Here is a 24,800-nt window from a genome sequence, read left to right as displayed (position 1 = left end):
ACAGATTGCCTATAGCTTCATGTAACTTCTTTGGAGATACTTCACGATTCAAATCAACATTTAGTAGGGTTACCAACTACCTGGAGAAAAAAAAGTCCTTTTGTGTTCATTAGATGCCATTCAAAAATAAATTAAAAAAACAAGCTTGTTGGTGTGCATTTTAAAGTAACCGACACTTTTCAAACCTCTATTCCCACCCCCCATGGTAGAAAAAGCATAGTTAAGAAGGGATCTGAACTCTGCTTTCCTGCCTAAACTTCTATCTATGGTTGTTGCATAGTGGCTCTCGGCTTAATTTGAAGTTTATTATTTTTTTAATGGCACACAATAGCTTTAAAGGTTTTGACGTTTTTTCCTGTCAATCTTTAAGCATGGTTAAAATGAGGTTGTTAGGCAGAGTGCAAACTGTGTATTTTAATATCCGTACTTTTATGTCATTTAGGGGCAGGGCATTTCAATAAATAAAAAGAGGAGGAGGAGGAGGAGGAGGAAGAGTTGGTTTTTATATGCCAACTTTCTCTACCATTTAAGGAAGAATCAAGCCAGTTTACAATCACCTTCCCCTCCCCGCCCCCCCACAAAAGACACCTTGTGAGGTAGGTAGGACTGAGAGTTCAGAGAGAACTGTGACTAGCCCAAGGTCACCCTGCTGGCTTCTTGTGGAGGAGTGGGGAAACAAATCCAGTTTGCCAGATCAGCGTCTACCGGGGAATCAAACCCGGTTCTCCAGATCAGACTCCACTGCTCCAAACCCCGCTTTTAACCACTACACCACGCTGGCTCTCTAAAAAATAAGAAGCAATAACAAGCAACTGTCTCTCTAAAAAATAGGGCTGCTCCTATTGTATTAGGCCTTTTAAGGAGCAGGTCAATGCAGACATTGAGTAGCTGAAATGTTTCCTAGCAGGGAAGTGATGTGTAGAAAAGCTTCAGCTGGTATGTGGCATAAATAATTCAATTCCAGATTAAGATGAGAGCCAGTGTTAGGTAAGGGTTATAATGCCACGCTAAGGAGACCCGAGTTCCAGTTTGTACATGCCCATGGAACTGTTAGTAACCTAAAATGGGATAAAATCTATGGCAAAAACTGTAGATAAAGTATACCAGTTATTTTGATAAGATGGAACAGCAAAAAGAACCATTTATGAAAACAAAAATGTAAATCTTGAAGCAACATTTCCAGCCAGCACTAACTGATTGGGGGAAAAAAATGAATCAATAAGACACCACCTGACATTCCTTTCTGCCAAGCTCTGCTGGTTTACTCTGCTGAAAAGAGGGAGAATGAGCGGTTTCCCAGTCTTTTCTCTTCTTCCAGACAAATCACACACACACACAAAATAGCAGCAGAGAGTTTCAGTTAAAAAACAGAAAGAGTTCAGGTCAAAACCATCAAGAACAGAGTGACACAAACACAACCCAAACTCCTATGAAAGCCTTTGCTTCTGTAATGAAACCAGTGTGTACAGAGAGAAAAATTATTTCCAGTGGACAAATCACACTGTAGACGAAGAATCTGCTGCAGCAGGGCTGAAATCTTCCAAATATTCTAAATGAACATCCAGTGTGCCATAAACTGAGCGCAGGGCATTCAAAACTTTTTCTTGTATAAGCTCAACTTGGTCTGCGGGGCAATAGTCGTCCAAGCTGGACCTGTAAATAGTAAATACATCCTTAAGGATTATGGGTCTTCATGAAAGGTATAATTATCACCTAATTTGTTTTTTCCTTGATCAAGGCAGGCATGGCATATAGTGCTTATGGAGTGTCAGACTAGGATTCGGGAGATCCAGGTTCAAATCCCCACTTGTGTCATGGAAGCTTGATGGGCGACCTCGGGCCAGTCACACACTCTCAACCTAACCTGCCTTGCAGGGCTGTGCTGTGAGCATAAATTGGAGAAAGGGAGAATGACATTGTAAGCCACTCTGAGTCCCCACTGGGGGAGAAAAGCAGAGTATAAATATCTAAATTTAAAAAACAAGCTAGGGCTTCAGTCAACACACACACGTACCTTGCTCCCTCAGACAACTTGACGATTGAGGACTCAGCCCTTCCAAAACTCTTACTACGGATAACACACTAATGTGGTGGTGGGGGTGCTAGTGTATTGAGTTTAGAAGCAGGAAACAGGAAGCAGGAAGCTGTCACTCCTGTTTTCTTTACTCCAAGACCAACAGCAGCTGTTTTGCTCAATGCAAATCAAAATGTACACTTGAGTGGTGTTCCAGTTCAAAAAGAGGCAAACAAGCATTTAGGCGTAACTTGATTATAACTTTGGGTTTATCTTCAAAGCGTCCGTTAAATAATAAACTACGGATAAAGTAGCAGCCTTATCTTTACCAGAGAGCAGATAGATTAAATGACAGTCGTGAGAACAAACAGGAAAGTGTGAAATCAATGGAGTAACAAGAGGTCTTACAGAAGAATATAAATCACATCTGAATTAAAAAATGGGTGTTTCTGCCTTTGCCTTTCCACTTGGGCAGACTCTCTGTTCGACTGGACTATCTAAGAATCTGCCAAATAATTTTTTGAGGGGTAAGGCATTAGGTCTGGCCTTACCCCTCAACAAATAATAAAACGTTTTGTTATGGGCGTTTCCATTTGGTTTGCTCACCTGGAGCACAACTGGTTAAAACCCCCCCATGCCAGCCTCTTGCAAAGCTCTATCTAGTCTCCAGCTAATTTCCCCCAACAAACGGAGACCCCTGTGCTTGGCATAACAGCTCTGTCCCCAGAAAGAGGGTGCGCATTTCCTTTTGGTATCAGAGTGGTTTTCAAACTTTATTATCTTCTTCATCTTTGCACACTCACATGCCTGTTCTGCACATGCTTCATGGAATCAGGAGCCCAGGCAGATGCCTGAAGACGTTCTAGGGAACTAGAACCGTGATTCTCAGCCGGTGGGACACGTACCAAAGACAGGATGCAGAAACAGCCAAGGTGAGCTGCAGGGTTTTATAACAACAACCAAGAATTCGCTTGCCCTCCCTCAATCCCCATGCCCACCTGCAAGCAGGGCATGTCATCTCCTGCTGACCCTACCTGGCGTTGGGTTCCTGCCAATTGCCACCTGCAATTTTTGTATGTCCTTAAAACTTACTGAAAGTGATAAACAACAGAATGCTTGGAAACATACAAAAGTCCTTCTTGGAAAAAGCAGGCATTTTGCTGAGCCAGCAGACTACCTCCAATGAATGCTTAACTGTGCCATCCTAAGTCGGGTACACCCATTTAAGTCCACTGAAATCAGTGAGCTTGGAAAAGTGTAACTCTGCTCAGGATGGCACTGAATGTCCCATTATCATCATACCATCACGATAAGGCAGGGTATAAGATACTCTCCCAGATATTTACTAGGAATTCCAATTCAAGTAAAATTCTTTTAAAACAATTAACTTGTTGGGTTTTTTTTTTTATTTAAAAAGAGCACATGGCTTCTTCTGCTACTGCGTGTGCACATTCCAATTCAATGGAATGTGCTGAGCTTAAAAAAAAATGTCCAGAGTTGCAACAATACTCAACAGGACTTGCACTGAGACAACTGTGAGGACGCCTTGGGCGAGGCACAGAAGGACACGATTCCACCAGAGCTTACCTGGCTATTGTCACAAGAGTAGGCTTCGGAAGATTCCTCAGGAGATGTTTCACAGACTGTACGAGATCCTCTATTTCTTCCCCGGTGCTGACGTGGTGAGGGATTTCAGAGTAATCGCATGTGAGCCCAGCTTGATGAACCTGAAAGTTGGTTATGCAAAGTGGTTCACCCCCCGCACAGAGCAGCGTGGTTCAAATTCAACAAGAGTCCCAACCAGCACCATCAGCTGCTTCTCCCATTAATTTATCTTCCAAGATCAGAGAATCAGTACACATTACATGCACATGTGCAAATGGAAGATACTGGACACAGTTTTCGTTTAACATCCCTAAATGCTGTCTTTCAGCTTCTTGGTATTTTGGTTCAGGAGTGTGGAATGCTGCAGCCTAAAGCTCAGTATATACCCTGCATTAGAAATTCTTGAGGCAACTGTTAAGGTCTGTTTCCACCGGGAAGTGATGCCACTTGCTCTCTTTGGAAATTGTAATAACATGAAAATAAACAGAACTTACCAATTCATAGTTAGGGGTTACCACTCGGTTTTTCAGACTATGTACAAGTGGAATTAGAGGCGTCATCCTGTGATTAAACACACACATACACACAAAATTATAAAAAGTAGCTTCAAGTGAACAACTCAACACAAAATGTTAGGACTAAGGCCGAGAACACTGATCAGCTTGAGCCAAGATCTCACGGGCTGTGCATTATTCTGCAAACTGAGGTTTCTGGGTTCTCCCCCCGCAAATCTGAACAGCTACTGCAGATAGCCTGGTGTAGTGGTTAGCATGGTAAATTAGAACATGGGAGGCCCACATTCAAACCTTGAGCCAGCCACTCACTCTCTGCCTAACCTACCTCTCAGGGTGGTTGTGAGTGTAAAACAGAGGAGAGGAGACTGATGTAAACTTTCTTGGGTTTGGAGGGAAGAGCTGGATAAAAAATGTAGCAAATAAATAGAAGCAGCAGCAGTGTTGGTTTTTATATGCTGACTTTCTCTACCACTTAAGGGAGAATCAAACCGGCTTATAATCACCTTCTCTTCCCCTCCCCACAACAGACACCCTGAGAGGTAGGTGGGCTGAGAAAGCGTGACTAGCCCAAGGTCACCCAGCTGGCTTCATGTGTAGGAGTGGGGAAACCAACCCGGTTCACCAGATTAGCCTCTGCCACTCTTGTGGAGGGGTGGGGAATCGAACCCTGTTCTCCAGATTAGAGTCCACCGCTCCAAACCACCGCTCTTAACCACTACACCAAGCTGGCTTGCAGAAAAATCCTGTGGAAGTCAGTTTTCAAGGACTAGGCCTTAGCATCTAAAACCATCTCAGACACAAGAAACCAGGCATTTCAACCAGAGTTATGACTTGGGGTTGCTTCACAAAGCAAGCGTATCACTTCCTGTCTTTCTGCTGAATGTGACATCTGCCCCTATTGGGGGGGGGATTGTGTTTGAGAGGTTGACATATACAGGACCTTCATAGCGGTGTCCATCCACTGGAGTTCTGCCCCTAGTCCAAAATGTAAACTCACCAGGCCTGGTCATTGCTAGATGGTTAGTTAAGAAATGTGTTTCCATTTCAAAAGGTCTTTGGGCAAACTCTCGTGCTTGACAGACTTTCTGGGTGCTGGTTTTCCAATTTTACTCCTTTAAAATATTTAAACCCCACTTCATCGCCTTGGACTCAAGGAGGCTAACACCACCACCACAAGTTGAAGGTGCAAAAAAAACGTTAACAGTCCATTAACAAGATAAAAAATATGCACTGGTTAAATGTGTTGAACCAGTTTACTCTCCAAACTAGTCCTCTGAAACAGAACTGTATTACTCGCCTTCCCGAAGGCAGTGAATGAAGGTGTCCTCTGCACCCATCTCCATTCTAGAAGAATGGACCCACGACTGAAAAAACCCGTGACCTAACTGCTGCCCTATGGACAACCCCGTTTTACTGCTCACTGAGGCAACACAGAAGGTGAAAGGGTTTTCCAGAGTAACACCTTATGCGGGGTTATGGCTGGAAGACAAAACTGAACCCTAACCACGCATGCAGAACTCCAGCCTTTCAAATCCTGCCTGAGCGTGTGCGTGTGTTTTCTTCCAAATGTTACAATGGTTCGTTAAAGCGAAAGGAAATGTCACTCAGGCACCAGTCTGAGATTCGTACCCAGGATTTAAAGCCCATCTTTCCAGAATCTCGTCGGAGTCATCGTCACATAAATCTGCAAACGCCTCTTCGAGATCTTCCAACTGGCGGATGCGATTCTCAACACAGTCTAGCAAGTCCTCCTTTAAACATACACACAGAAAACACTTGAACAGTCATTGCCAATGGGAGCTCAATGAGTACCAGTCATTAACTAATGACTCCCAAGAGGGGACAAAACAAAGAAAAATATGTGCTCCCAAGTCTCAATGAAATCTACAGTGAAATATTAACAAGCACCCTTCAACTTTTTTTTTTGTAATGAAACAGGACAGGGAGTCGTTTTGCTCTGAACCACACCCACAAACTCTGATCAGGTGCACAAGGAACTCACCCTATTGAAAAGATGATTGACAGATATAGGCACCAACAAGAGGCATGGCACAAGGGGAGGGGCGTGGCTCAGTAGTAGAGCATCTGCTTGGCATGCAGAACGTCCCAGGTTCAATCCCCGGCATCTCCAGTTAAAGGGACCAGGCAAGTAAGGCGATGTGAAAGACCTCTCTGCCTGAGACCCTGGAGAGCCGCTGCCGGTCTGAGTAGACAATACTGGTGGACCAAGGGTCTGATTCAGTATAAGGCAGTTTCATGTGTTCATGTGAACGACTTTCCCTGGTGGTGAGATCAGGATAGACAACATTTTTGCCTCGCATGGCAAAACCCTCTGCAACTCCTGCCCGTGAAGATGGTGGTGTGGATTTTACTTGGCCAGACATACCAGCAGCAAACTGAGTCCCAGGGAACTCCTTGAACCCTAGGGGCTCACCTTGGTCCCTTGGGCAGAAGACCGACCCCACAGGCCAAGCAAAACAGGCTGGAGTGCCGAGCTTTGCCAGTTGCGCCAGGAGCTGCCTAGCCCCGAGTTAGATTATTTCCTTTAATTCATAAGTTCAGACGAACTTTTTTATTGGCGAGACATAATGCCCTAGACTCAGCCGAGACACAAGGGCGATACAATAAAATTACTGCAGAAGAATGCAAATATCCATTTTGTCCGGATCAAATAGACTCCCTAGCCCACATTGTTTTAGCATGTCCACAAAACATGCTGTGGCGTAAAAGCCAGCTTCGCGCCACGGTAGACTAGCTCATGAAACACCATTCACGGCTAGGCCTTCACTTCCCCCCCCCCCACCTCACTCTGAATTTACTCATTTAAACCAGATTAACTGGCTGTCATTCTCCAGTGCGTGGGAAATTACATACCTCTGTGGCATTGCTGTTAGGCTTCTTAAAACTATAAAGCTCTTGTAAAAGCTTGTACTCCTCCTGTTTTCAATAAGAAAAAAAGCCCAATATGTTAATGAACTCTCGAACTTAAAGCCTTCCTCTGGACTGATTTACATATAATTTTTTTCAGTACAGAATTTAAACATGTCTACAAAAGAAACAAGAATACCTAGGTACAGGTTGAGCATCCCTTATCCTGACATCCTATATCCGGACTGATCCGAGAACCGGACTTTTTGAGTCGGAATTCAGGCATTAATAGCAGGCTCTCAGCAGTGCCATTGATGGTTCAATGTACACAAAATTATTAAAAATGTTGTTTAAAATTACATTCAGACTGTGGTTGTTTATGCATGGGTACTTTCACTCACATTTGCCCCCAATCTGTTCCTTGGAGTTATGCAAGTTTTCCCTCCATTAGAGATGACCTCGCTGCCAGCCCTCACAAACCCCGTGTCTTCCCATTCCTCTGTTAACCTGACTCTTCCATCTTCACCGAGCAAAGCCTGGATGAAATCCCCATGCATAAGGCAAAGTGCGGGGCACACAAGCTTGCTTTCTCTCATAGCCAATTACAAAGCAACGCGTAAAGAGGCAGGGATTCAAATGCTTTCTGCTTTTTAAAACCGAGACTTGGATTTCTCTCCCCCTCTCCTTTCAGATTGCTCGTTTTTTTTGTTCTTAAAATGCTTTTTTTATGCAGCAATTGGGTATTTGGAGGGAGGAACTGTCTCTCACAGTAAGCTCAACAAAGTAAGTCAATTACAGAGCAGCATTTCACGGGGAGGGGCTTGATTTGAGTTTAGAGACTGCTGGTGCATAGATTCCCAACAGGAAAGTGTGGGTCCAGCGGGCAACGAACCTCAGGTAAAACTCCCATGCATAAATGACCAAAATGTATAAAGTACATATAATACATTTATCAGACATAGATGAATTTCATGTCTAGACTTGGATCCCATCCCCAAGATGTATATGCAAAAATTCCAAAATATTCCAAAATCTGGAAAGATCCAAAATGCAGACCACTTGCGGTCCCAAGACTCCCACATTTCTATCATTCCGCAGAATGCATACAATGGAACTGTTTAGGAAAGTTATTATTTTAAATAAATGGAACAGTATTTTTGTTTTAATGTCTGAAAAATCTTATTCTCTAGATAATTTCAATTTTTGTCGTATTGCAGTGTTTATTGTAGTGTATCTTTTAAAATTTATAATCCACCTCGAGTATGAAGAAGGCAGATAATAAACAAAATAAGGAACTAAAACCATTGCGTCACACAGACACACAAAGGCTATCATCAGATTAAAGAAACCTTAGTTGATTTATGAGTTTAACAGACCAAATCTGCACCAATTTGCTTGTAAATAACCCAATAGTTGAGAAAAGGACATTTTTCTTTGTTTACGGATGACACAGCTGAAGCATCAGGTTCCATCTAATCAAGAAGAAATGCTTCTCATACCGTAGCTTTTCTAAATAGAACATTGTATGTGTTTTGCCCAACTAACTGAGACCAACTTTTTAACAGATTGAAAGGTTTAAAAAATGTTTAATCTAAGAGATCAATGTCCTGGCCTGGACAGCCCACAGCAGCCTGATTTTGGAAGTTAAGCAGGGTCAGCCCTGGTTAGTACTTGGATGGGAGACCACCAAGGCAGTCCAGGGTTGCTACGCAGAGGCAGGCAACGGCAAACCACTTCTGAACGCCTCTTGCCTTGAAAACCCCACAAGGTCACCATAAGTTGGCCTGCAATTTGACTGCAAAAAAAAAAAAAAAAAAGACAAGATCAACTGACAACACGACATCCACGCAAGTTACCTGAGTGTATATTTCCTTGAAAGGATTCTTAACTGAAAAAAAGTCCAAGTCGATATCTAGAACGTAAGCAGCATCCTTCTGCAATACCCGGAGAATATCTTTAACAAGTTCTGTGGTTTGACAATTGTGGTTGCCAAAGGAGCAGGAGGCAGAGGTACCTTGGATGCCATCTGCCGTCTCTTGCGCCTGGGTACTGTGTTCTAATACTTCAGGCTGTGTATCTGAAGAGCCAAGGGGAGGCACATCCACATCTTTTGAGGAAGAGGCAACGACAGCGCCTGTGGTATCGTCACTTAACTTGAGCCTCTTAGCGGAAGACAGAGCTCCGCTTTCCTCCCGGTCGTCAGAGGGTTTGGTGGGATTCACAAGGTGGACGCTGAGGTGCAAAGGTTTCCTGTTCTCAAGCTGATCGGCAGGAACATACAGACCATCGGACAGGAAGTAGCCTTCGGTGCTTGTGATCCTGGAGTAAGAATACTTCTTAGCATTCACTTAGAACATTTCAAAGAAGAACATCAGGACTGTTGTGTTCTACCTGACCAAACAGCACGGCAGAGTGTTTCCAATGGTGGCCAGCCAGATACTTTGGAAAATCTCCCAAATATGTACGAACAGCCACCTCCTGTTCATTGCATACATCAGTAACTTGGGGATATACCAGCTATGAAAACCTGTATATTAGTTCTACCTTCTGCTGTGCTTACTTGCAGAAATTAAAATTACACCTGAGAGCCAACGTAGTGTAGTGGTTAAGAGCGGGGGTTTGGAGCAGTGGACCCTGATCTGGAGAACCGGGTTTGATCCCCTACTCTTCCACATGAGTGGCGGAGGCTAATCTGGTGAACCGGGGTTGGTTTCCCCACTCCTACACATGAAGCCAGCTGGGAGACCTTGGGCTAGTCACAGCTCTCTAAGAGCTCTCTCAGTCCCACCTACCTCATAAGGTGTCTATTGTGGGGAGGGGAAGGTGATTGTAAGCCTATTTGATCATTCCTTAAGTGGTAGAGAAAGTCGGAGTATAAAAGTCAACTCTTCTTCTACAGGAGAAGGTCTAAAGGTGCTAGACCAGTGATCCCCAATGTGACACCTATGGGTACCCTGGTGACCACCCATGTGTTTCCTGCTGCCCCCCAAAGTTAAGCACCTGGCTTTCCTCCATATCAATGGAGCAGGAGGTCCTTCAGAAGAACCCAGGGGACATCAGCTGCCTGTCTACACAGAACAACTCTGGAAATGGAAACAGCTGCTTTATTTCTAGAAGGACATTATCTAGGAATCTCAAAATTCCAAAAGCACCCACAGGCTCAACAAGACTGAGCTAGATTATACAATAATGTTTTGGCAGAAGCCACTTATGGGAACCTACTTGGGCAGAAGCATGCAAACTCAGGGAGACACTAAATCTACCACTCCGTTTATTGTGAACTACATTTTTTAAATGCACAAGCTCTACAGTTACCTTATTGTAGTAGTTGAGGTGTCTTTGCCCACTAAAAAGTGATGGGTTCCATCTTCGATCTGCTGAGCCCAAGATGGATGAAGCCATATAACTTGTGAAAAGTGACCAGCGTAAACAGCAGGCATGATCCAGTTCTCAATGCTGATCTCACTTCAAAAACACACACAAGGAAAATGGGATTAAGTGTCAGGAGCGGGCCTGTTCGGAGGGAGGAAATTTCACCGTAATAAAGTTAGAACTGATAAACTGAGTACAAAAATGACCTCAGAATATTTTAAACTGTAAAGTAATTGAGGCTAGATGTTTTAGCCCAATCTTGTGTCTAATATTCTAACTTCTTTGATAAATTCAGATTCTGTACGTAGAATAATGCATTAAACATATTTGTATGTGGTTGCTCAGTTTTACAGCTCTGATTCTGCTTTTCTAATTCTGCTTTTCAAATAAAGCAAGGAAACCTATGGGTAGAATGGAACTGAGGGAGGGGAACACACAAAGGCTTGGATTACACAGTCATGAGAATTTCCATCCTGTGTATATGTGATTCCAGTATTCATGGATAAGTAGAAAAGTGACTCTTCTGTACAGGCTCTAACAAACAAGCACTTTAATCTGATGCAGCCATAATATTTACCTGTATCATCCACTCCCCGTGTTTTATTTTTGTACTATGGCAATTTATTGGACTGGAACTGAATGGAACTGAAGTACTGAAAAAAAATGTTTACTGATAACCTTGTGCTAACAGAGCCCCGTGGCGCAGAGGGGTCAGCTGCAGTGCTGCAGTCCAAGCTCTGCTCACGACCTGAGTTTGGTCCCTATGGAAGTCGGTTTCAGGTAGCCGGCTCAAGGGTGACTCAACCTTCCACCCTTCTGAGGTCAGTAAAATGAGTAACCCGCTTGCTGGTGGTAAAGTGTAGATGACTGGGGAAGGCAGTAAACATAACTCTGCCTAGCAAACGTTGTGCTAAGATGTCACCCCATGCATCAGTCACGACCAGGTACTTTGCACACGGGAACTACTTTTACCTTTTTAATCTGATGAAGGCTGAGATGTCATCTTACAAACCAAGCAGTAGGGAAATAGTTAAACATGGTATGAATGATGGACTGGATCTACGCATTGATGTATATTACAGTAGTGCATTAAAGAACCTCCTCTATTTTCCCAACAGGAAAATCCAAGAAAGAGAATACTTGAAATTTATGTACATCTGGAACACTGTTTCAACGTTTTGGTTGCTTGCTACCTTCCAGACCCCCAACTTGGGTAGAAAGGTGGCACACCAATGTTTTAAACAAATAAACAAAGTAAGAAATCATAGCAAGCGTGTAATGCCTTCACGAATCTTTCCACTCGTGGTTAAAGAGTGGTGCAGCAAGCGTTCCCTGCACTGGCAATTGGCAGGATTGGCGCATGGCCAGCGCAAACTTTGTCCTCAAATCTCAGAGCTGAACTGGTGCCATTATTGCCGCTCACTAACGTCCTGCACGACCTAGAGGCAGCTACACAAAACAAAGCATCCACACTAATTTTTATTACCAATTTCCCTCCTCGGGAAACAAGGGCTTCTAATCCCATGACAGGGTAAACAGGCAGCACCCAATGCCCAGCGCATGATCTTACCTGAACAAAGTTTCTTTATCAAACACAGTATCCGCAGGCATGTTCACCGGTATCAGAAGGTCAGGGTGGGAATCCAAGTGGACAAAGCTGATGTTTCTGGCAGGAAGGTGCTTCGAGCCGATGGCTCGGTAAATGAAGGGAAGCACCTAGAAGGGCAAGGAACCACACTCACGAGGGCATGAAGACAGACAGAGAAGCCACCAACGTCCCTCGCCTCGCTTGTCGTTTGCCCGAGTTCCCGGAGCAGGGAACCCAACGCAGGAACTGCTGCTCACCAATATCGGGGGCGTGAAGGCGGCTGACCTGTTTATTGGCTGACAGTCTCTCAGCTGGGCCTACCTTACAGGGCTGCTGTGCGGACAAAACAGGGGCTGGGGGGCCGTCCTGCCCGTGTCCCACCTCGCACCCAAACGAAGCGGCCTGCTCCCCCCAGAGCCTGGGTCCCCGGGCCCGTTCCCCGGGGGCCTCCTCTGCGGTTCCAGGGGGGCGGCGCGGAAGGCCGCTCGAGGCCCCGGAGAGCCGCCGCCGGTCCGGGCAGCCGGGGCAGGCTTGGCTGGGCCCCGGAGGGCCCGCTTCGGCACGGCAGGCAGGCAGGCAGGCAGGGCCTGGGCTCGGCGCGCAGGGGGGGCCCGGCCCAGGCAGGCCCGGGGCGGGCGGCTCACCCTCACACCCCCCCCGGGGACGCACGCGAGGGGGGGGGGACTCACGTGGTGGTGGTCCTCCGCCACCCACACCGGCAGCGTCGGGTACGTCCGCAGCCCGCCCCGCCCCTCGCCGCCCCCCATGCTGCCCCCCCCCCGCCGCGCCGCCGCCCCAAGGCTCCGGCACGCGCGGCCGGAAGGCCCGGGCCCGCCCCTCCACACGTGACGCGCGCGGGCATGGCGGGAAGGGGGCGCGGGGAGCGTGGCGGGCGGCGGCCATGGCGAGGGGCGGGGCCTGAGCCCCCAGCTCGGGCTGCGGCTGGACGAGGACGCCGCGCTTCCGCTTGGCTGCCCGCGGAGGCCCCGCCCCCTCCGGCCCCCCCCGGCGCCCGGGACGCCCCTGGGCTGGCTGGCTGGCTGGCTGGCAGGTAGGGAGGGAGCGCGGGGGGGGGGGGGTCCAGCGGGCCCCCCCAGGGGGGGGGAGGGAGGGAGCGGCGAGGCCCGCGCCGAACCCCCGAGGAATCGCAGCTCCTCTCCAGACGGGAGAGGCCGGCTCCCGGGGAGGAAGACGGGGGCTTTGCAGGGCGGACTCGGGGGGCCCTGTACCCCCCCCCCCCACTGAGGACCCCCCCCCCGGGCTCCAGCCCCACATCTCCAGCACTTCCCCGCCTCGGGTAGGGCAGCGCTGCCCCTCCATCCCGTGCAGGGGACCCGGCAACCCCGGTCTTTGCAGGGCACCCGGGGGGGGGGAGTTGGGGGGGTTGGGAAGGTAAAATGGCTGCACGGCAAAAACACACCTGATGCCCCGGAACTTGCTGGAAAGAAATAACAGCGCCACGAGGCCACCAAGTATACAGAAGGTCCTAATTGACAATTTTATAATGCAATCCCAAAATAACAATGCGCACAACTCTATGAAAAACACTCTATAAAGAACAGCATGACCGATGCCATTCAAAACAAAAATTGAATACCAGGTGAGTTCTACATGTATGTAATCAGTCTGATTCAAATCCAATGTGCGTGAAAAAACACCAGTTGAAACAATCCTGATTGGAAATTGGAGGGAGAATACCTTCATCTTCAATTCCTAGTGGTATTTTTTATACAGTTGAGCATTGTTATTTTGGGGTTGCATTACAAAATTGATATTGAGGATCCTCTGTATACTTGGCCTCATGGGTGCTGTTATTTCATTTCTGATCAGCAAACGTTGGCTCACCGGCTGCCTTCTCTACTGCCAACGGCAATGCAGGAGCGGGCGGTTGGCTGGGTCTCAACTGAGTGGCCCCTCCAGTGTTTGCAAATCTACGGGGGCTTCATTCGGCTTGCTTCTGGCTGCCGGCTGCCCTCCAGGGCAGGGCCCCTCTGGGAATTTCCTCTGTGTACGAAATGGCCCATTGACTCCTGGCAGGGTACGTTTAAACCTCACAACACCGAGTGCGTTTGCAGCTTTAAAAGTGACCCCCCTCGACTATTTCTGCGCATCTGCTTCGTGCGAATGTCACGTTACCTTTGTTTCCTGCCGTCGGGCCCCCGGTGCTCTCGCAGTGTGTGGGTGGGAAGGGTGTATGAAAGGAGGCACATTTCTCAGCATGTCCTCAGTCATGGCACAGATTTCCTTCAAGGAGGAGGCTAGAGAATCAAAAGGTAGACAGTTTTGCGGTGAACAGATCAGAAGTTAATACGCGGTGGACTAGTGCTGCAAAACCCATGCTCTTTGACACATGTCCTCAAGTGAATAGGGAATGCACTTTTGTCCATCAAACATGTGCTTAGCGGTAATACTTCTCAGCTGTGTAATTCCGTTTGGATGCTCAAAGCAGTTCATGCGTATTTCATCAGTAATCTTTTGGGATGACCTCATATGGCAGGTCGCTATTCTCATAGATTCGGTGTGTGTGTGTGGGGGGGGATCTTGTCAAAAGGTACCTAGTGATTTGTGACCAAGACAAGACTTGAACTGGAGATTTTCCTGCAGTTGTTCTTAGCCACTGTGCTGTGTCGGCTCTCGCGGGTGTTACTGAAGTGCTGGCATGATTACTGTGTAAAATGGCTCTTAGAGAAATTGTTACCTGCAAGCAGTAAATAGTGCTTGTCAGTAATAGTAACCTGGAATGAATTGCATACCCAGGTTGCATCTAAGGGACGATAGTTGTTAGTTTTGTGGTGCGTAACATGTGCTTTTTTTAAAAAAAAGATGGACCATGTCTTTCCATGCCGGACGAGGGTGTCCCCGTGGCCGCGGAGGAGCTGCCGTCAGGGCTTCGACGCAGACTTTTCGCCCCCAGAACTTGAGACAGCTCCATCCTCAGCAGCCTTCAGTTCCGTATCAGTACGACCAGCAACCTGTCACTCCGTCTGCCTATCCGAGTCCTCCTGCCACAGGCTACGTGCCTCCTAGGCCAGATTTCGTCCCTTATCCGCCACCCATCCCCCCGTCGCCCCAGAGCGCCATCAGCCAATGCCCCCTGAGGCCCCCCTTCCCTGGACACCAAGTGAGGCAAAATTTCCCTCTCCCTCCTTGCTTCCCTCCGGCTCCACCCCCTGTCCCAAACCCTGGCAACCCCCCAGTTCCAGCAAACGCAGCTGGGCAAAACACGTTTCCGTACATGATGCCGCCCCCTTCCATGCCGCACCCCCTGCCACCGCCAATCATTCCCCAGCAGGTTAATTACCAGCCTGTGTACTCTCCTGCCTACCCACAGCAGACCTTTCCCCCTCCTAACTTTAACAATTACCCGCATAACACAAACTCTTACCAAGGCGGTGGCAACACAGACAGTGGTGGAAACCCCAATGCTAATTTCCGGCACGCGGGTCAGTATCCGTTAGAGAAGTCCCCGAATGAACGGAGGTCACCTGAGAGGGGGAAACACTATGAAGAGCATCGCCATAGAGAGCACGGGCACGGGGATCGCCATCGGTCCACCAACCACCCCGAGCGGCGGGATCGAGGGAGAAGCCCAGACCGAAGGCGGCAAGAAAGTAATCGGCATAGGTCGGATTACATCAGGGGAAGGACCCCGCCCCGCCACCGAAGTTATGAATGGTACAGGTGAGCTCGTGTAAATCTATTGAGGACTCAGGTTTGCATCCCACCGGAAGGCCAGATAAACTCTGGAAGTCAGAAATGCAAGGTGAACTGTTTTCTGTTGCAAAACCTTGTGAGGGTGAGTTAGAGTGATAGAAAAACAGACTGCCCCAAAGTTAAACAGTTATTGGTTCTTGTAGGTTATCCGGGCTGTGTGTCTTGGTATTTTCTTTCCTGACGTTTCGCCAGCAGCTGTGGCAGGCATCTTCAGAGGAGTAACACCTAAGGACAGTGTCTCTCAGTGTCAAGTGTGTAGGAAGAGTAATATATAGTCAGAAAGGGGTGGGTTTGAGCTGAATCATTGTCCTGCAAAAAGTATCAAAGGTAATGTGCTAAGCATTGTCCTGTAAGTATCAAGATAATACGCTAATGAGGGTGTGGTATGTTAATATGGAACCATTGTATCCTGAAGTGAATTCATTAGCACATTACCTTGGATACTTTTTGCAGGACAATGATTCAGCTCAAACCCTACCCCTTTCTGACTATATTACTCTTCCGACACACTTGACACTGAGAGACGCTGTCCTTAGGTGTTACTCCTCTGAAGATGCCAGCCACAGCTGCGGGCGAAACGTCAGGAAAGAAAATACCAAGACCACGGTCACACAGCCCGGATAACCTACGAGAACCAATGAACTGTGACTGTGAAAGCCTTCGGCAATATTTTAAACAGTTATATTCGCAGCTAAACAGATTTTGATATTGGGTCTCTCCACTCAAAGTTCAACACTCTTTCTACTCTACCATGTCAGCTTTCATCTACAAGACCCGAACAAATAGAGATAATTCTAGAGGAGAGTTGTCTTAATCTGTTGCAGAGAAAATTAACAGGAATCGTGTACCACTTTAAAGATTAACAAAAATTTATTCCAACATAAGCATTTGTGGTAAAAAGGTAAAAATAGTCCTCTGTGCGAGTTGTGGGTCATTCCTGACCCGTGGGGTGATGTCTCATCCCGATGTTTACTAGGCAGACTATGTTTACGGGGTGGTTTGCCATCGCCTTCCCCAGTCGTCTACACTTTACCCCTTGGAAGGATGGAAGGCTGAGTCAACCTTGAGCCGGCGACCTGAAACCGACTTCCGTCGGAATTGAACTCAGGTCATGAGTAGAGCTTGGACTGCAGTACTGCAGCTGACCCCTCTGCGCCTCGGGGCTCTAGCATTTGAGGACTAGTAGATAAATTTTTGTTAATCTTTAAAGAGCCACAAAGACGTACCTGAAACATTTCTGCCTTGAAAACATAGAGGATCATCCAGTCGGGACAATGGAAGTGTTTACCGTGGTAAAAAAAAGAGAGAGAGAGAGAGAGAGAGAGAAGCGGCCAAGCGGACCTCCGGGACAAGAGCGACCTAGAGCATCCCTATATCATGTGTTGCCACCTGCTGGCAAACAGAGGCAGGTGCAACAGGGTCCCTTCTAATGATCACAGTGCCTGGTATGAGTAGTCTCTTATCAGACGATATATGATGTCCTGGAATTATCACATTGCAATTTTTGTGGTAGAGATAAGCACAGAAGAAGTAGCAAAATGTAAAAAACAACAACACACGGGATGAGACCACAATAAGTTGCCTGGCATTTGTTGAACTCCTTTCTTGGCACTTCTGTCGTCCATTTTTTTTTTCATTTTCACAGAGAAAACCTAAATAATAAAAGCCTCTGTGTTTTCTTTTGAGCAGCATCTGGAGAGTGAATTGTTGAGACTGAAAATCAGGGTCGGAGTGGGGAAGATTTATCGGACTAGATTCAGCTTTAAGGCCCTGTCATGTCAAGTGAAGCCTCCTCAATTGGCAGCTGCAGTATGGCTGTTGGGTTGGTGCTGTTTTTAGCTGAGACTTTCAGTCCTAAAGAAAGTTACTCCAGTCTAAGCCCATTCTTTTCAACGGGCTTAGAGTGGAGTAGCTTGCTTTACGACTACACTGTAAGCTATTGTAGTCCTCCCCTTGTGGAATGGCCTATCTGAGGAGATGAGGAAGGCTTCCGCTTCTCTTGGCTTTCCGCAAACTACAAAACTGAATTGTTCAAGAGGGCTTTTCTACGCAGGCAATGGAGAAGCCCTGTTAGAAAAGGCTTCACAAAGGTACTTGGACAAATTATTGGGGACTGCTTGGTTCCCATTGAGTAATTTTGCACCATTTAATGTGTCATGTCAACACTTATGATTTGCTTCAGTTCTGTTTTTTAGACTTCTGGCTGGATCTACTACCCAAATCCTATTTCATTGCTTATTGAATGTCCCATCTTGTTGATTGTATCTGACTCACTCTGTGTAATCTGCCTTGAGTCCCAGTGAGAAAGGCGGACCATAAATAACATAAATAAATAAATCTGGCAACGTACTTTTGTAGCATACAGAATAATGGACTTGAGTCCTGCTACTACGTTACTTGGTTTGAAAGCTTGGTAACTTGCAGGTGAGGAGGTTATAAATACAGAAAGCAAAGAGAAGTCCCTTGTTAGAGTCTTTTAAGTACTAGTCACAGAGCTTCTTAAAAACAACAACCACCCACAACGTGGTAAAAGAGTTATGATCTTTTAGCTCCAGAATCAGACTCATAACCTATTTGGTTCCCCCCTTGTTATTTATTATCAGAATTTACCAAAACTGAGAACCAGGATGTTAATATTTCTTAATTTAAACTCTAAAAGGGACCGGCAGAGAGAACGACACCGTCACCGGGACACCCGACGGTCGCCTTCTGCAGAGAGATCCTATAGAAAAGATCACAAGAGAACGGGAAGGTAAAATGATTATTTCGCCTCAGAGACGCTGTTGGGAGCCGTTGGTTGTTTGGTTTGGGCAGAAGAACACACACTTTCTCAGAACTGCCGTCCTGTCGGACAATGCCTCTTGACCCTGAGAAGTGGTAATAAGCAGAAGGTGCACGCTGTCTAATTCATGGAGTGATGATAGTCCAGGGGTAGGCAGCCTCTGGCTCATTTGCCCACAGGAGCACACCAGGCCATGTTGCATTACACCCAAAGCCAGAACCGCTGCCCAAGCAACTGAGGCAGCAATAGCACTTTTGAGATCGGCGGCGTGGGAAGGGCCACAGACATGGCTTATGCCCATCCTCCTCCTCCTCCAGACCTGCGCAGCCACCAGCAGACTAAGGCAGGGGTCCCCAACGTGATGCCCACAGGTGCCATGACACCCTCTGACACCTTTTGTGGTGCCCGCCAAGTGTTTTTAGGAAGCATATGTATTTTAATATGTATTTCTATGTATTTAAGGCTGATCATTTCTCAAAACCTTTTATAATGATTTATTTGGTTTTTATCCCTCCCTCTCCTGGCCCACGTCTGGCTCACAACAGTTAAAATATACAATTATACATTAAAATATTAATTATACATTAAAATATTAAAATATACAATTATAAATTTATTTATTTATTTATGTATTCAGTTTATATCCTGCCCTCAATTCCTGGCCGAAACTGGGCTCAGGGTAGCTAACAACACATAAAAACATATAAATTCAACAATATTGAAAATCCTCCATAAAATTCAGAAAATTTGTATAAAATCGGAAAAAAATGAACCCAGATGGCTAAAATCATACAGTAGTGGCAGTGCTCCGGCGACCAAAACCCCGGTTCTATTGATGATACTGTCACGAGGAGCTTGGCGGATTAGTTAAAGAGTCCTTTGAATAGAATCCAGATACAGCCAAGCTACAAAAGCTAGTGATTGTTTATTTACAGTGCATAAAATCCAACTTACACACTCTCGACACTCCACCAACTATCTCCCGCGCTGTTGGTACATTTCACAGTACATTTATACAGTTTCAGGTTTACAGGAACCAATCAGCATCCGGCTGACTCATTGAGCTTAGTCATTGCACCTTCTTGCATCAGCTCATGAGCAACACCTGCTGTCTACAGCTGAACCCAGTTACCACAGTGCAGTGTGTTCCCAACCTCACGGTTCCTGATATGCAATGACTTGGTATCTTGACAGATACCAATTTAAATAAAGAACCCGGGGGAGGGGGAGGCCATCTAGGTATTAACACTTAGCTGTCCTCAACCATAGGCCTGGTGGAAGAACTCCGTCTTGCAGGCCCTGCGGAATTGTTTACGATCCCGCAGGGTCCTGGTCTCACTTGGAAACAGTTGGGGAAACAGGCATGTCTGAACCAGCGAACTCAGTATTATATACTCATGAGTGAGCTGGGGTTAGCTCTGCCGCAAATGGTGGGTCTTTATTCCCTTTTATTCCTCTTCAGTCGGTCCCCCAGCCAAGACCGAAAGAGGCCTCGTTGGGAAGAGGACGCGGACCGGTGGTCCGAAAACGTCAGCAGAGAGAAGAGCTACACCTCCATCAAAGACAAGGAGTCCGAAGAGGCAGCTACTGAAAAGAACGAGGATGACGACGAGGAGCTGTTGAAGCCGGTGTGGGTTCGCTGCACCCATTCGGAAAGCTACTACTCGAATGACCCAATGGATCAAGTGGTAGGCGTTGGGAATGACTGCAGCAAACTCCCCCCATTCCTTCCTCTTAGGAACCCCGTCAGGGTTGATTTAAAGATGCAGAAATGTCCCACAGAATAATTGCCCGCGGAGAATGATAGATTGTTTCCAGAAGTTAATTGCTGGTAAATGACATAAGAAGTAATATTTATTGTTATGGTCAAAGACCAGCACAAATATAAAATACACTCAATCTTCCACAATAAAAGAATTGTATGCAATCATGAGCTAAATGCGTGTTGATTAGTTAAAAAGCCTAAGGATAACTGTGTATCTGCTATGAATAAATTGTGTTCACCTATAGATGTATAATCGTTAGCCCACTACCTTTCTTGTTAGAGCAATTCTCTTCTTAATAGCCCGATAACAGGATTTTGACATTACGTAAGATACTGAAGCCTTCTAATCAGGTCTAAATCCGTAAACCCCGAAAAATGGTTCAGATACTTAAACCGAGTTAGCAGAGGGGAAATAGTACTTGTTCTGATGTAAGAAGTACATGGCAACATCCCATGGAGAAGTAAACATCCCATGACATAAGAAGTAATCATCTGTGCTGCTTGTTCTGTGGGTGTGAGTAAAGGGCTGTCAAGTAGCAGCCAATTTATGGCAACCCCAGCAAGGGGCTTTCTAGACAGGTGAGAAGCAGAGGTGGTTGGCCCATTGCCTTCCTCTGCAGAGTCTTCCTTGGTGGTCTCCCTTCTAAGTACCGACCCTACTTCGCTTCCGAGATCTGATGAGATCTGACTATACTGTGCTGCCTTCCTTCCTGCTGTTTGTATACCCCAAGTATTCATAATTTCCCCAATAATAAATACAATAGGTGACCAATAATGCCACCCTAAACAGAGTTACGGGACCCCTTGCTGGGGTCTCCAAAAGCCAGCTGTTACTTGACGGCACTTTACACACGGAGTCACGCACTTGTACCCTTTGTGATTGGTTTACCCGTCTTCTGCTTGGGTTGTCCGTGTGCAGTTTTTTTCCACCATCTGATGGCTTATGAGAATGCCCTTAACTTTCTGTTTTCTACCTGCTCCCATTGCAAGGGAGATTCCACTGTGGTTGGAACGAGCCGGTTGAGAGATCTGTACGAAAAGTTTGAAGAAGAGCTTGGGAAGCGTCAGGCCAAGGCCAAAGCTGCCCGGCCACCGTGGGAGCCACCAAAGACCAAGCTAGATGAAGATGTGGGTAGGTACCAGAGAGCCAGTGTGGTGTAGTGGTTAAGAGCGGTGGTTTGGAGTGGTGGACTCTGATCTGGAGAACTGGGTTTGATTCCCCACTCCACATGAGCGGCAGATGCTAATCTGGTGAACTGAGTTGGTTGCCCCACTCCTACACAACTGGATTTGTTTTCCCGCTCCTCCACGTGAAGTCAGCTAGGTGACCTTGGGCCAGTCACAGCTCTCTCAGCCCCACCTACCTCACAGGGTGTCTGTTGTGGGGAGGGGAAGGGAAGGTGATTGTAAGCCGGTTTGATTCTTCCTTCAGTGGTAGAGAAAGTCGGCATATAAAAACCAACTCTTCTTCTCTCACTTCCCCCTTGTACTAGCCTTCTTATGTCTTCGTAGGAGACAATTGTGGGTTCAGTGTCTGGCCTTTGAATAACAGTGAGGGGGAACGGTGAGTGATTCCTGAGGTAACATTTTGTTGGCTTTTCTGGACTTAGGGAGCTCCAGCGATTCTGATTGCGAATCCGATGACGACAGCTGTTCCAGCAGTTCAGATTCCGAAGTTTTTGACGTCATTGCTGAAATTAAGCGCAAGAAGGCTCACCCGGATCGTCTGCATGAGGAGCTGTGGTACAATGACCCCGGACAGGTATGGCATTCAAAAAGGGAGCTGAACCATTTACACTTGGCCTGCCTGGCTTCTGACCCAGCAAACTGAATGACAGTGCCCATGGACTGACTGCCAGGTACTAGGACACCCCCTTTATTTTTGCACTGGCTGGCAGGCAACAATAATAGTATCTCCCTAACCGGTTGCCATATTTGATTATTGGAGTTGGATTTCACCTTAATGCGGTCCACAATTTGTCCAGCCTGATTTGGGCTGTGGATCCTCATTGTGCTTAAGCACCTAGACCCCCCCAGCTGGAGCAGGTAACAACCAAGCCGCAATGGAAGTTGGCTTTGGTGGGACTTCAGATAGTTGGATTTGGGATTATTCAGTTGATTTAAGATGGATTTAAACTTGGCTGACACTAAGCATGCACCTTTCCTGAAGGAGGCAGATACAAGGGCCCGAGGCAGGAAGCGTAGTCAGTAAACCAGTCCACCAAATAATCAAAGTCCAAGGCGTCAGGGTGCAATCCAAGCCAGAGTCAGGTTTGGTTCTGAGGTCAGGGTAACAGGAGTCCAGAATACAGCAAGAACACACAGCTGATACACAAAGTAGTTGCGACGAGTTGCTCCCACAATGGGCCCTCTCATTGACTGCTTAAATAGTTGTTGGGATTGCAGAGCCAGCTGTTGGTCATTAGGCCATTTTTGCATTCCAAGCCTGGTGGAGTGCATCATCCTCATTACTTCTGTCAGCTAGTGATCTACGCTGGGCTTGTAGCTAGGCACTTCATCTTCTGTCTTGTAATTCTAATCAGAGCTGTCTTCACCTCTGCTCCAGCTCCTTTGGTGAGTAGGGCTGTGCAGATCGATAAACCTGAGCCGGAAAAAAGCCATTTTGGTAAATTTCAGGTTCAGGTTTACCAAATTGCAAAATCTGGGGGGGGAAAGCCAAAGCCGAATTGGCCATTCCCGAAAAAAATGGGTAATTATCTGGCTTTTTTGGGTTCTCCCCAGGCTTTGCGAAGCTCCTGGGGGGCATTTTTTGAGGCAGAGCCCCCAAACTTGCAGGTTAGCTTGCAGGGACTCTTCTTGCACGAACCGCAACGTTTGGTGAAGATTGGGTCGGGGTCCGGTGTTATGGGCTCTGAAGAGGTCGCCCCCTCCCTCCTCCATGGACAAGCATTAGCCCATTAGCGAACAGAGAATCTCTTAAACTTCCTACTTCTGTATGGAGGCGGGAGGGGATGACCTCTTCCAGACCCCATAACTTCGGATCCCCTGACCCAATCTTCACCAAACTTGGGGGTTCTTGCAAAGAGAGTTCTTGCAAGCTACCCTGCATGTTTGGGGGCTCTACCTCAAAAAAATACCCCCCAGGGCTGAATTTGTTCGGGAAACCCGAAAATAAACTAAATTCCCATATTTACCGGTATAGGAATTCGGCTTATTTTGGGTTTCCCAATAAACCCGAATCTGAATTTTACCGAATTTGGGTTTTAGTGTGTGTGTTTTTGCACGCCCCTATTGCGAGCCCTCCAGTGACGCTGACTGCTGCTGGGCCTCAGGCACAGCTGGACTCCTTGAGCTGGAAGGCTGCAGTCCTGGTGAGGCTTCCTCTGCCTGCTGCTGCCCCTCGGTTCTCACACTGCCTTCTGCCTCTATTTCCTCTTTGTCTTAGGAGGTCTTAGCAGGCTGGCCTATGACAGCTCCTTGCGTGGAAAGGCTGTAGCATTTGGGTTTTTTTAGTGGGTGTCTGGGGTGTGTCTCTGAAGGCCTTATGACTTACAGGGCTAACACAGTGGATAGACTGTCATACAAAACTGTTTCAGAGGGTAGTCATGTTAGTCTGCAGTAGAAGAGCTAGATTCAGGTCCAGTAGGGCCTTAGGGACCAACAAGATCTTGTACCCTGAACATCTGAGTGGTCTGTGAGGTGCTACTGGACTTGGCACTAAGACTGGGAAAACCCAGATTCATGTCTCCACTCAGCTGTGAAGCTTGTGACTGTGGGCCACGTCATTCCCTCTCATTTATTTTGTGAGCTCTCTTAAATGGGTAAGAAGGAAATGCTCCTAACTTTCATTGGCAGCCCACTCAGAAGGACCGGGGCCACCACTGAAGAGGCCCTAAAACTGGCTTCCAGGTACTGAATCTCACTGGGGGAAGGGAGAGTGGGAACAACTGGTGTGTGAGCACTTGTCCCCGTGGTAATCCCATAAACAACATCCACAGGCGAGTAGTCCAAAAGAGAGTTGATTTATTAGAAAACCTACAGGTATACAGCTAACATGTAAATTGGCACGAATGAGAACTAAAGGCATGGAATGAGAACTACAGGCCTATATGGAAGAGCACTGGTCATATCAGATAGTGAAGGCAGCCATGGCAACCCCCCCCCCCCCCACGAGAGCAGTTCCCACAGAGGAAAGGAATTTGGCAGTTACCAGGCTTGGCCTTGGGACGCACCTGGCGGTATCATAACACACACAGTCTGGCTGTCTCAGCAGAGAGCAGGCCTGACATGGTGTAAAGAGTAGCATTGGTGCCCAGATTCGTGCAGGGTGAGATGATCCTCACTTGCAAGTCAAAAGCTTATTTACGTAATATTTGCTGGTAAGCAATCAGCTCTGCTAGATTTTCCAAGCTTAGAATTTGGATTACCTTCCTGAAGATCTGTATATCTGTTAGTATGGGAACGTCTTCGCTGGTTGCCAGTCTACAAAATGCATAGTGTCCTCTTCAAAAGTCGATAGCAAATGAATGGTATGATGCAAAAAGCTACCTGATGTCTGTGCTAAAAGCAAAACTTTGTGTCTGACCCTTGCCAAGTTAAGAGGACAGATGTGGGAT

At 46.9% G+C, this 24,800-nt stretch overlaps 2 protein-coding genes across 2 annotated transcripts in view; one reads left to right on the top strand and one right to left on the bottom strand.

Annotated features, from left to right (window-relative positions):
• Nucleotides 1-1,496: 1,496 nt before the first annotated feature.
• Nucleotides 1,497-12,729, bottom strand: C8H5orf22 (chromosome 8 C5orf22 homolog). Its single transcript, XM_056854984.1, has 9 exons — nucleotides 12,289-12,729; nucleotides 11,945-12,090; nucleotides 10,318-10,467; nucleotides 8,859-9,321; nucleotides 7,009-7,071; nucleotides 5,764-5,885; nucleotides 4,114-4,180; nucleotides 3,602-3,741; nucleotides 1,497-1,653 (listed from the first exon to the last, which is right to left on the bottom strand). The coding sequence occupies exons 1-9, from the start codon at nucleotides 12,727-12,729 to the stop codon at nucleotides 1,497-1,499; spliced, it is 1,749 nt and encodes a 582-aa protein (XP_056710962.1).
• Nucleotides 12,730-14,792: 2,063 nt separating this feature from the next.
• The window catches only part of DROSHA (drosha ribonuclease III), a 168,150-nt gene continuing 158,142 nt past the window's right edge, over nucleotides 14,793-24,800 (top strand). The window contains exons 1-5 of the mRNA XM_056854571.1: nucleotides 14,793-15,643; nucleotides 18,336-18,428; nucleotides 19,921-20,146; nucleotides 21,214-21,355; nucleotides 21,834-21,985. Of these exons, the coding sequence (XP_056710549.1) occupies nucleotides 14,793-15,643; nucleotides 18,336-18,428; nucleotides 19,921-20,146; nucleotides 21,214-21,355; nucleotides 21,834-21,985 (1,464 nt within the window). The remainder of the gene's footprint in view (nucleotides 15,644-18,335; nucleotides 18,429-19,920; nucleotides 20,147-21,213; nucleotides 21,356-21,833; nucleotides 21,986-24,800) is intronic.

The sequence above is a fragment of the Euleptes europaea genome, chromosome 8 (assembly GCF_029931775.1).
Source record: "Euleptes europaea isolate rEulEur1 chromosome 8, rEulEur1.hap1, whole genome shotgun sequence".
In the NCBI taxonomy this organism is placed as follows: Eukaryota; Metazoa; Chordata; class Lepidosauria; order Squamata; family Sphaerodactylidae; genus Euleptes; species Euleptes europaea.
This window is presented reverse-complemented; position numbering and strand designations above follow the sequence as displayed.